The 12,464-nt window shown below is 41.2% G+C and overlaps 1 protein-coding gene across 1 annotated transcript in view; it reads right to left on the reverse strand.

Moving 5' to 3' along the window:
- Nucleotides 1-11,193, reverse strand: part of CTPS2 (CTP synthase 2) — a 99,189-nt gene extending 87,996 nt beyond the window's left edge. Inside the window, exons 1-3 of the mRNA XM_079727118.1 lie at nt 11,013-11,193; nt 5,070-5,240; nt 2,656-2,756 (exon numbers count right to left, since the gene is read on the reverse strand). Coding sequence (XP_079583244.1) covers nt 2,656-2,756; nt 5,070-5,240; nt 11,013-11,178 — 438 coding nt within the window. The 5' untranslated portion in view covers nt 11,179-11,193. The remainder of the gene's footprint in view (nt 1-2,655; nt 2,757-5,069; nt 5,241-11,012) is intronic.
- Nucleotides 11,194-12,464: the final 1,271 nt, after the last annotated feature.

A 12,464-nucleotide genomic window follows, 5' to 3' on the forward strand; every position in this document is an offset into this window, starting at 1 on the left:
TTGAGCACTACGTGGAATGATCTGGATGCTGAGGAAGAAGAGATCATGGTGGGCCCAGGCCCAGGATTCACCACCTTCCCTGGCTTCAGCTACTCGACTGGGTCCAAAATCTACTTGCAGCCCTGACCTCTCCTCCCAGCGCTGCTGGGCTTTGAAGCCAACTTGTCCGTGACATCTTGAATGGATCAGTAAGTATTCAAACTTACCATGGCCCAAACTGAACTCCTGGTCCCCACAGCCCTGGGCCTGTTTGTCTGGGGGCTTCTCCCTCATCTCAGCAACAGCATCTCCTACCACTAACTGGTTCAAGCTAGAGGTCTGTAAATCATCCTCCATTCCCACCTTTTCCTCACCCAACCCTGTCCAGTGAGCTGTACCTCCAAAACATTCTTGCAAATCTCTCCACTGCTATTTCCACCACTACCACTCTAGACGCCCAAGCCAACACCATCTTTTGCAGGGATTATGGCAATCGTCTAAGCGTGGGGTGGCTAAGATGGCCTGCTGTCTATTTTCACACATGAAGCTATACTGGCACACGGCCATGCCCACCCACACGTCACCTAAGGCTGCTTGGGCACTGCAATGGCAGAGTGGAGTAGCTGTGACAGAGACTCTCTGACCTGCAAAACCAAACATATTTACTATCTGGCCCTTTACAGAAAAAGTTGGCTGCCCCCAATTTTAATGGCTTAGTTGCTCCGCGGCATGTGGGATCTTCCCGGACCAGGGCTCGAACCCATGTCCCCTGCACTGGCAGGCGGATTCTTAACCACTGCACCACCAGGGAAGCCCGGCAAGTGCTTTAACTTCTTTGTTGGGATTTCTTCTGGTAGTTACCTCCATATCTCTAAACCAAAGCTCATCCATCTCAGCTCTTCCTCAACTTAGCTATTTCAGACACCCTCTAATGAACGTAGGTGTACTTCCTGCTGTGACAGATGAGGATGCAGCTCTCTGGTACCCCCATCCCCAGATACCAATCTCAATTGTTAATTCTACTGGTTACTTTCCTAACCTGAGATACTTTTGCTTCTTTTTCAGCCAAATACTAACAGTACCTGTAGACCCTCGCAGTGTACAATGAGGTTCTGCCCTCCCTCCTTCCCGTCCAGCACTCCTCCACCCCCTCCACCTCACGATCCCTCTTTTCAAAGTTGATGACACATTCCTGCTTTTAAGGTTTCTCTGATTCATCCTGGAGATGGGTCCTAAAAACTGAAAATCAATAAAGAGAGTGACCGTGCAAGTCTCCTTCACCGTAGAGTCAAGCTATGCCCCAGTTTACATCTTTGTTCTCATATCAGATGTTATTCTCCTGACACTTTCACCTGCCTTTCTCTCTTCTCACACTATTTGTCTTTATCATTGCCTCGATTTGTTTGCAAACTATTCACTGTATTAGATATTAAATGTTTTTAAAGGAAGCAAGCCTAGTTATGCAGACATGGTCAGTTTATAAAACTTCATCAAGCTATACATCTGTGATATGTGCACTTTTCTGTGTTTATGTTATACTCTGATTTTTAAAAATTATAAAGGAAGCATCCTCTCTTTCCTCGTAAATTGTGAAGGAAGAAATACAAAAGGAGAGAAAATTTTATATAGCACACTTATACATTTACATTAAGTTTATCAACCACACCATTATAGTAGTAAAATATGTAATTAATATATGATAGTACAGCACATTTACGTTAAGATTATCAGCTCTACTATTAACAAAATGGATCTTGTGGGTAGCATAATATCTATTCACAAACACTGATAACGATGACAATAATAGCAGCTAACATGTTTATTGAGCACCTCCTAAATGCCAGACACAGCCAAGTGCTTTTTACATTATTATATTTAATTCTTGCAACAACCCTGTTATTATTACCTTGTTGTGATTACAATATTACACTATCATATTGTTATAGATGAGTACATTGACACTTTGAGAAGTAACTTGCCAAGTCATACAAGCATCTTAACAATGGTTAATAATTTTCGAGCACTTAGTATAGATCCGACACAATCTAAGCACTAAACGTATTGGCTTATTTAATCCTCAAAACATTATCCCCACTTGGTAGATGAATAAATTGAGGCACAGAGTAGTTAAGCAAACTTGTCCAAGGTCACCCAGCTGGTAAGTGAACCAGCTGGGCTATGAACCCAAGCAGTCTGGCTCCAGACTCTTAACCACTAAGCCATACACCACTTGGGGGTGAGGGCAGAAATGTGAGCTTTTGGGGAGTCTGCCTCTAGGAACCAACATGTTCATTATTCTGCTGTCCTGCCTTGCAATTAGGTCAACTGACCTTTAGATAAGGAGTACATGGATGTTATTCTCATTCTAGTCTCTCTCTAGTTCCAAAGCACTTTGCAAACAGCACTCAGTAGAATGCATTCTGTGACTGATCAGTCCTCACTTGCAGACTGCTGCACGCCCACCCCAGGAGTAATCACACACTTTAAGCCAATCTTGCCCACTAACTTGTGACCACAAAAGCAGGGACCATCTATGTCGCTCCCTGCTGTAATCCCACCTCCTAGGCCGGTGTCCAGCACACATGAGGCCATCTACATATATCTGTTGAATGAATGAAGATCAGCTGCTTAAAAACCCATAAGGATATAAATTATAAAGAAAAGTTCCATGCTTGCCTCAATAACACATATTTGGGGCTCTTCCTTATGACCATCCACAGGCACCATGGCTTGATTCATAACCCACTCCTGGACAGCATCAGTAATGTGAGGGACAACTGTAGAAAGAAGTAATAATTAGCACAAAAGCTTATTTCACGGTCATGGTCATGAGAAATGAATGTATTAGTGTCTTTAGACCTCCCAAATAACCTGAAAGCCACCTGGCAAATTAGACAAGCTACAGTCCTCACATTATTATCCATCTCACTGAAATTAATACTATAGACGCAACATAGGTCTAGTCATTTAAATGTTATGCCGTTTGGGGCTTCCCTGGTGGCGTGGTGGTTGAGGGTCCGCCTGCCGATGCAGAGGACACGGGTTCGTGCCCCGGTCTGGGAAGATCCCACATGCCGCGGAGCGGCTGGGCCCGTGAGCCATGGCCGCTGAGCCTGCGCGTCCGGAGCCTGTGCTCCGCAACGGGAGAGGCCACAACAGTGAGAGGCCCGCGTACCGCAAAAAAAAAAAAAAAAAAAGTGGTAAATGTTATGCCGTTTCTCTTGAAATCGACGAACCAGAGAGAGAGAGGGTGCTGAATACTGGACTCCAAGGGGAAGAAGGTCTCAGAGTGGCCCAGCCCTGCAGACCTTGGGCAATTCGCCAGTGTGGAAGGGTCCCTCAGAGGGTGTAGACGAGGCCTGCATGCTGACCAGGGGCCTGAGGCTGCTAATCTCAGCAGAAGAGACAAAAAGATGCAGCCAACTAACCTAATGTGATGTACGAAGCAGGAATGTTGGCGTCTGGGAAGCTGACGCGGACAGCGTCTGTCACCTGCTCCCCCGGCACCAGCAGCTCCCTCGGCACCGGCAGCTCCCTGGCCCGCCTGCTCCCGCGAGGCGGGAGGAAGTCGTCTCTGATTGGTGCGTTTGGAACGACCCACCACGCATGCCCAGCCCCTTTCTGGGAGGGCGGGGTAGGTCCGGCTCTGCCTCCACGTGGGCAGTGCACGGATCAGGGGTCAAGGCCCAGGTCTGGGGCCTTGTCCTCTCCCCAAGTTTGGGACGTGGCAGGTATGAGGCAGCAACTCTCCCTCCCGCGGGTCTTCCCAATACCTACACTTGGGGGAAAACTATTAGAAAGTACAATTGTAGCTAAGATCTAAACCACACCGTCCAGTGTCAGCAGTAACATAGCTGATCTTTTGATCTCCATCTGTCCAACTTCTTATCTACTTCTCAGCTGCTTTCCAACATGAAGGTGATTTAAAGGGGATGGGGAATTAGCACCTTTACCCTACCACGTAGGAACTTATGAATACAAGCCGGGGGGGGGGGGGCGGGGGGGAGGGTGGCCTGCGGGTCTCTCTTCGAGGACAAAAGAAAATAAGAATCATACCCCCCATGAAAAGGGTTGGTGAAAAAAGGGTCGTATCATGCTGCCCTCCAGTTCAATCCCCCCACCCCCCCCACGTCCCCCCATCACTGTTCTTCTTCAAAGGGGAGTAATCATCATCCATGCAAAGATACAAGAAAAAAGTAGAAAAAGAACATATTAAATAAAGGACAGACAAAAACAAACCAAAATAAATCTATACCCCAATCAGATTTGTGATGAATAAATGGTTTCCCATGGATTTTATAAATAAAAGCTAAAGACAGAAAGAGAAAGAGGACAGAAACATGGACTAAAGGAAACAATGACATTAGTTAAAAAAAAAAAAAAAGACTGATGAAAATACAATCAGGAACATGGAGGATGAACTTGAAACCTTTGAGGAAAATGAAAAGTAAAAGTTTGTATGGTGCCATCGTGGTGATCATTTTGAAATGTATAAAAACATCAAACCACTATGTTGTGTAACAGGAACTAACATCGTGTTGCAGGTCAGTTATACGTCAAAAACAAACAAACTCATAAAAAAGACAGATCAGATTTGTGGTTATGGGGCAGGGGGGACTGGATGAAGGTAGTCAAAAGGTACAAGCTTCCAGTCATAAGATAAATAAGTACTAGGGATGTAATACACACCATGATAAATATAATTAACACTGCTCTATGTTATATATGAAAGTTGTTGAGAGTAAATCCTAAGAGTTTTCATCACAAGGGAAACATTTTTGTCTATTTCTTTAATTTTGCATCTATCAAAGATGATGGATGTTCACTAAACTTATTGTGGTCATCATTCCATGATGTATGTAAGTCAAATCATTATGCTGTACACCCTAAACTTATACGGTGCTGTATGTCATTTATAGCTCAATAAAACTGGAGGGAAAAAAAAGAAGGAAAGAAAAGGAGGAGAAAACAGGGATCTGAAAAGGATTGGAGCTTGTCGAGCACAGGGACCCCCTCATCTTCAGGTCTATTTTGAGCAGGGCGTGAGTGCTCAGCACACAGGGCCCCCTAATGTTTGTGGAATATAATACCTTGTACTGTTTTCCCCAGGTAATCGCCACGCCTCTCTTTATTGATCACATGTTGATATATCTTCCCGGTGGTGATGTTGTTGTCTTTATAAAGATTAATATCCAAGAACCTTTCATAATTTCCAAGGTCTAAATCAACTTCTCCACCATCGTTTAAGACAAACACTTCACCTGGGATAAAAAGGCAATGTAAAAATTAAAAATTTGCTTCCAGTAGATTTTTCAAAGATGAGCACAATGTATTAAAGAGCTGGTAAAAGACTTATTTATAAGCCATAGAGTATCACCATTTCTATATTTCGATGGGAAAGTTTAGCAATTCGATTCTATCCATGAAAGTGCATTGGTAAAATTCTGGTATTCTATTACGGTAGTTTTAAATGCTTACTGAAATTCTGTCCTCAAGATTTAGCTTTTCCAAACTCATCATATACCACATGAAAAAGGGACTTCAAGGGCCTCCCTGGTGGCGCAGTGGTTGAGAGTCCGCCTGCCGATGCAGGGGACACGGGTTCATGCCCCAGTCCAGGAAGACCCCACATGCCGCGGAGCGGCTGGGTCCGTGAGCCATGGCCGCTGAGCCTGCGCGTCCGGAGCCTGTGCTCCGCAACGGGAGAGGCCACAACAGTGAGAGGCCCGCGTACCACAAAAAAAAAAAAAAAAAAAAAAAAAAGGGACTTGAAAACAGCAATTTTTAAAACAAATAGCAATTGACTTCAAAGCATCAGTATCCCGGACTCTGAAATTGGCGTAAGAAAATTTTCATTGATTCCAGTCTTGGATAAAGTCACTATTAAACAGACAGTAGATGAAAAGCAGGGCCTCCACTAGCCCACCGGGCGACTTGGTGAAACTGAGGCCAAAAAGAAAGTGAGCAATAAGCCACCTGCACAACAGCACCGTGAAGAAGGATACAGATGAAGACTTGGGACTTCCCTGGTGGCACAGTGGTTAAGAATCCACCTGCCAATGCAGGGGACACAGGTTCGAGCCCTGGTCCGGGAAGATTTCACATGCCGCAGAGCAACTAAGCCCACACGCCACAACTACTGAAGCCCGCACACCACAACTACTGAAGCCCGCACGCCACAACTACTGAAGCCCACGTGCCTAGAGCCCAAGCTCTGCAACAAGGGAAGCCACCGCAGTGAGAAGCCCGTGCGCCACAATGAGGAGTAGCCCCTGCTCACCACAACTAGAGAAAGCCTGTGGGCAGCAATGAAGACCCAACACAGCCAAAAAAATTTTTTTAATTAATTTTTTAAAAATGTGTATAGATGAAGACTTAATCACACGACCGGCAACTGTGTTGACTACTAGGCAAGCATTTGGGTCTCCAGCGTTACTTGAGGGCATCGATTGGGAGTCCAATGTCCTAAAGCCACCTTGTCAGAACTGAAACTCTCCCTGATTAAGGAAGTTCTATCATTTACTTCTATAGCTAGATGTTCACAGCATAAAAAGAAGGCTGGCTAGCTTCTGAACCTAATCAGAAGCCTTTTATAGTCTCATTTATGTCTCCCTCATAAGGTACCTAAGTGTGATCAGAAAGATCTCTAACTTTAAGGACAAAAGAGCAAAATGATGAAACTGTAATATTTTCATGTTTCCCAAATTCCATTTCCAGTTCAAATTCTATTTTCTCATGTTTATCAGGAATTGCCAATCCATGGAAAAGTCTTTGTACTTTGATTATCTTAACTTCTGCCAAAGAGGGGAAGATCTCTGAAATCTCTCTAGTTAATTCAGGCCAAAGCCAGTTTGGCAATACTCCAGGTATACGACAAAGGTCTTGAAATTTTAGATTCCCAAATTTAAAAATTTTAGATTCCTATTATGTTCCTAGAAGAAAAAGAAAAGCTGTAGATCATGTCTTCAAAAACATTTTTTTTGATTTAATGCAATTATAATAAAAATGCCAACAGATTTTTTTTAACTTCACAGTGAAACTAAAGTTAATTTGGAAGAAAAACAGGTGTGATTACCAAAACAAAACACATGAAAAATAAATAAAAATAAAAGCCCTTAAAAAATAACAGTGAGTGGGCTTCCCTGGTGGCGCAGTGGTTGAGAGTCCGCCTGCCGATGCAGGGGACACGGGTTCGTGCCCCGGTCCAGAAAGATCCCACATGCCGCAGAGCGGCTAGGCCCATGAGCCATGGCTGCTGAGCCTGCGCGTCCGGAGCCTGTGCTCCGCAACGGGAGAGGCCACAGCAGTGGGAGGCCCGCGTACCAAAAAAAAAAAAAAAAAAAAAAAACAGTGAGTAAAGGAAGATTAAAATATATATGTGTTTAAAAAATAAATAAAATAAAGTTCAAAAAAATGTGTATATATTTATATATGTCAGTATATACAAATATGGAATAAGACAACATGAACAAATACTACACAAAACCAAAATACCCCAAAAAGTCCCTATTACATAAAGGAATTTAATACATGACTAAAAAAAACCAAAGATATCATTACAAATCAAAGTAGGTAAAATACACAGAAATAAATTTCAAAGAAATGTGTAGGACCAATATGAAGAAAACTTTAAAACTTTACTTCAGAGACATAAAAGAAGGTATGGATAAAATGAAAGCCACTTATACAGTTCCTGAATAGGCCAGTCAATATTTTCAGTGTTTTAATTCTTCCCCAAATTAATTCATAAATTTAAAGAGTGATTTCTCATATACTTTGATAAAAGGACTGTGAAGTTAATCTTGAAGACAACTAACATTTTGAGGTTTAAAAAAGGAGAAAAGGAATAATGAGAAAAGTCCTGATAATAAAAAGCTGCAGCTATTAAAATGGTAGGCAGGAATAAACAAAGAGATCTGGAACAGACCAGAGTACAAAGACAGAAATTTAGTATATACTGAAAGGTGGTATTTCAAGTCAGTGGAGAAAGAATGCAATCTTCGATAATTGCGATTAGGAATAGTGGCTAATCAGAAAAAAATTTAGAGAAAAAATTATGTTACATCCTCATCTCCCACCAAATTAAATTCCAGATGTATTAACAACATTAAAGTAAAAGCAAATGGTGGTGATCATTTAAAAATGTACAGAAACATCAAATCACTATATTGTGCACCAGGAACACAGTGTTGTAAGTCAGTTATACTTCAAAAGCAAACTCATAGAAAAAGAGATCAGATTTGTGGTTACCAGAGGAGAGGGGTGGGGTGACGGGAATTGGATGAAGGTGGTCAAAAAGTACAAACTTCCAGTTATAAGATAAGTAAGTACTAGGGATGTAATGTACAGCAAGATAAATATAATTAACACTGCTCTATGTTATACATGAAAGTTAAGAGAGTACATCCTAAGAGTTTTCATCACAAGGGAAACAATTTTTTGCTACTTCTTTAATTTTGCATCTGTATGAGATGATGGATGTTCAACTAAACACTGTGATAATCATTTCATGATGTATGCAAGTCGAATTATTATGCTGTACACCTTAAACTTATACAGTGCTGTATTTCAACTATATCTCAATAAAACTGGAAGAAAAAAAAATAAAGTAAAACCAAATGAAGCTCTAAAAGTGCCAGAAGAAAATATAGATGAATATTTAAATATTCCTGGGACAGAAAAGCTTACAGGTGACGTCAAAGGCAGAAATCATAAAGGAAACAGCTGATACACTTAGTCACACAAATGGTAAAATGAAATTTATCAGCAGAAGTAATATTAAGCAGAAGTAATATTACTTATCAGTTACTTACTTATTAACTAATATTAAGCAGAAGTAATATTACTTATCAGCAGAAGTAATATTAAGACAAATTGCAAACAGAGTAAAAATATATACATGTGGTAAGTATAGGTTAATATACTCTGCACAAAGTATTCTTGAAAATCATTTTTCAAAATCCAAAGGAAAATTGGCATAACACCTGGCATTAGTCAATTCTGCTGCCTACCAAACAACCCTAAAATCTCAGCGACTTAGAAAACATTTACTGATTTCTCCCTCATGTTACGTAGGGGTTGTGGGTCAGTTGTGAGTCTACCCTGTGCCTTCTTATTCCAGGCCCCGGGTTGAAGGAGAAATCCCTATATGGGGCATGCAGCTCTCACAGCAGAGGGCAGAAAGACGACAGAGACTGAGCCAAATTATGCCATTGCATTGAAAAGTTCTGCTTCAAAAAGGCATATTTCATATTCAGTAATATCCCACAGAGCAAAACAAATCACATGGCCAAATAAGGTGACTGACCTCTCTGGTTTGCCCAGGAGTAAAAGGGTTCCCAGGATTCAGGACTTTCAGTTTCAAAACCAGGGAGGTTCCAAACAAATCAGGAAGAGTTAACCATCCTACGTGGCCAAAGGCCAAAGTCTGTGGGGCAGGGAATTTACTCCACCCAGGAAGCTGGGTCATAGTTTCAAACAAATATACAATCTACCATAGACTTGAATAAGCCATTCCACCGAGAAAATGAAAATCAAAGAAATCTAAATTAACATAATGAGATACCCGGGAAATCTCTGCCAGTTCAGTGGTTAGGGCTCCACGCTTCCACTGCAGGGGGCACAGGTTCGATCCCTGGTTATCCCTTTTTTGGTTGTTTGGTGTACTCTCAGGTTAGTAAAGTTTAAAAAGAATAGTATTCAGCAAAGGTATAAAGAAAACTGAAAAACCTGAAAAACATACCTACCCACCAAATCAGGTATTCTGTACCTAGGCATTTATGTTAAAAAAATAAATTTTAAAGTTTCCCTTCACAGTGTTGTTTATAATATCAATAAGTTGGAAATGATTTCCTATTATTGTATAGATTCTATGCAGCCTTTAGAAGTATAGAATCTATTAAAATGTCTACAGTAGATTAAGTTTTAAAATTAGATAGAAAAAAATTTGATTGAAAAAAATATGACTAGGGGAGAGATAAATTGGGAATTCAGGATTAACAGATACCTACTACTATATATAAAATAGATAAACAACAAGGACCTACCGTATAGAATAGGGAACTATATTCAATATCTTGTAATAACCTATAATGGAAAGGAATCTGAAAAAGAATATACATATGTATAACTGAATCACTTTGCTGTACACCTGAAACATTGTAAATCAACTATACTTCAATTAAAAAAATAGTATGACTCAGATTCAGTTCATTTAAAGTTCAAAAATAAGCAAAACTGATCTATAATGTCAGAAGACAGGATAATGGTTACCCTGGTCTTTTCAGATGGGGAGAGACTGGAAGGGGCATAAAGGGGGTTTCTGTTTCTTGAGCTGGAGGCTGATTACACATTATGTTCATTTCATCTACTGGTACTTATGATTTATATACTTTCTTGCTTGTATGTAAAAAGTTTAAGAAGAAAGTATGTAAGGGCTAGTGACTTTTTAAAGATAATTAGTATAGGGACTTCCCTGGCGGCCCAGTGATTAGGACTCCGCACTTCCACTGCAGGGGGCACAGGTTTGATCTCTGGTCAGGGAACTAAGATCCCACAAGCCACGCGGCATGGCCAAAAAAATAATAAATAAATAAATAAAAATAATTAGTATATACACCAAAATTTCAACATTAACAATAATTATTCCAAGTGGTGGGAAATGGACGATTTTTATTTTCTTCAGGTCATTCTATATTGTCAATATATTCTATATTGCCTGAGTTTTTCTCTTAATGAAATGTTGAGAAATATATTACCTTTATGATAAAATAAAACAAAACATAATCCATACTACAAAAGGTACAGTGAGAATGGTATCCTCACACACTGTTTTCCAAAAGGGTGGACTAATTTAGAATGTCATCAGCAATCAGAAAAATGTATCAATAACCATGAGAACACTCACAGATCCAAAATGTATGACCCAGCAGCTCTACTTCTGGAACTCTATCCTAAAGAAATTACCCAAAATACAAGAAAGAACCTCAATTTAACGCAGTGCTTTATAGGGGGGAAGTGGTCCTCCCTCATACCGTGCTCATAAGGTGAAAAAGTGCCTGCATCGATGTTTATATAGGGGTCGATTTTGATGGCAGTAACTCGGAGTCCACATGATTTTAGAATCGTCCCAATGCTGCTTGCTATGATCCCTTTACCGATGCCCGAGATGACCCCACCAGTGACCAAGATGTACTTCATTGGCAGAGGAGTGGCTGAGTGACAGCACCCAGATAGAATCTGAAAGGTAATGAAATTAAGGGTCAGGGAAGAGAAACATGTTCTTAAACCAGTAAAGTGGAGAGTGTGTTGGACCAGAATTTCAAAAGTACACAGCACTTTTTCTAAGTATTTGAAACAAAGTCTTATCGTCTAGGTTTTTCTTTCTTGTCGACATGCAGGAAGCTCTGGATACAGCAAAATGTTTGGCTCCATTACCCTGATTTTACATTTACCCCAACTCTGTCGTGTGACAAACTTCATCATAAGAAGCCAAAATTCTCTGGGATTCAGAAGCATGGTAAAATTTTTAAGAGATCAGGCTTTGGAGTCAGATCTGTACTAGCTATACCTGGGCGGGTTACTAATCCTTTCTGTACCTGTTTCTACATCTGTGAAATGGAATAAAAAGTACCAATCCCTTGGAATACTTTTCAGCACTAAAAAGAAATGAGCTACCAATCCATGAAAAGACATGGAGGAAACTTAAGTGCATGTTACTAAGTGAAAGAAGCCCATCTGAAAAGGCACATACTGCATGATTCCAACTATATGACATTCTGGAAAAGACAAAACTATGAAGACAGTAAAATGATCGGTGGTTTTCAGAGGTTAGTGGGGGAGGGAAAGATGAATAGGTGGAGCATAGAGGATTTTTAGGACAGTGAAACTATTCTGTATGATTCTATAATGGTGGATACAGGTCATTATACATTTGTCCAAACTCACAGAATGTATAACACCAAGAGTGAACTCTAATGTAACCTATGGACTTGGAATGATAATGATGTGTAGCTTCATTGACTGTAACAAATGTACCTCTCTGGTTCAATATTTTGATAATGAGGAACGCTGTGGGCATGGGGCAGTGGGTGTATGGAAACTCAGTACTTTCTGCTCAGTTTTGCTGTGAACCTAAAATTGCTCTAAAAATAGCCTATTTGGGGGGACTTCCCTCGTGGTGCAGTGGTTAAGAATCCGCCTACCAATGCACGGGACACAAGTTCAATCCCTGGTCCGGGAAGATCCCACATGCTGCGGAGCAACTAAGCTCATACACCACAACTACTGAGCCTGTGCTCAAGAGCCCGCAAGCCACAACTACTGAGCCTGCATGCCACAACTACTGAAGCCCACGTGCCTAGAGCCCGTGCTCCGCAACAAGAGAATCCACCGCAATGCGAAGCCCGCGCACCGCAACAAAGAGCAGCCCCTGCTCGCCGCAACTAGAGAAAGCCCGAGCACAGCAACAAAGACCCAACGCAGCC

The sequence above is a fragment of the Hyperoodon ampullatus genome (assembly GCF_949752795.1).
Source record: "Hyperoodon ampullatus genome assembly, chromosome: X".
Taxonomy (NCBI): domain Eukaryota; kingdom Metazoa; phylum Chordata; class Mammalia; order Artiodactyla; family Ziphiidae; genus Hyperoodon; species Hyperoodon ampullatus.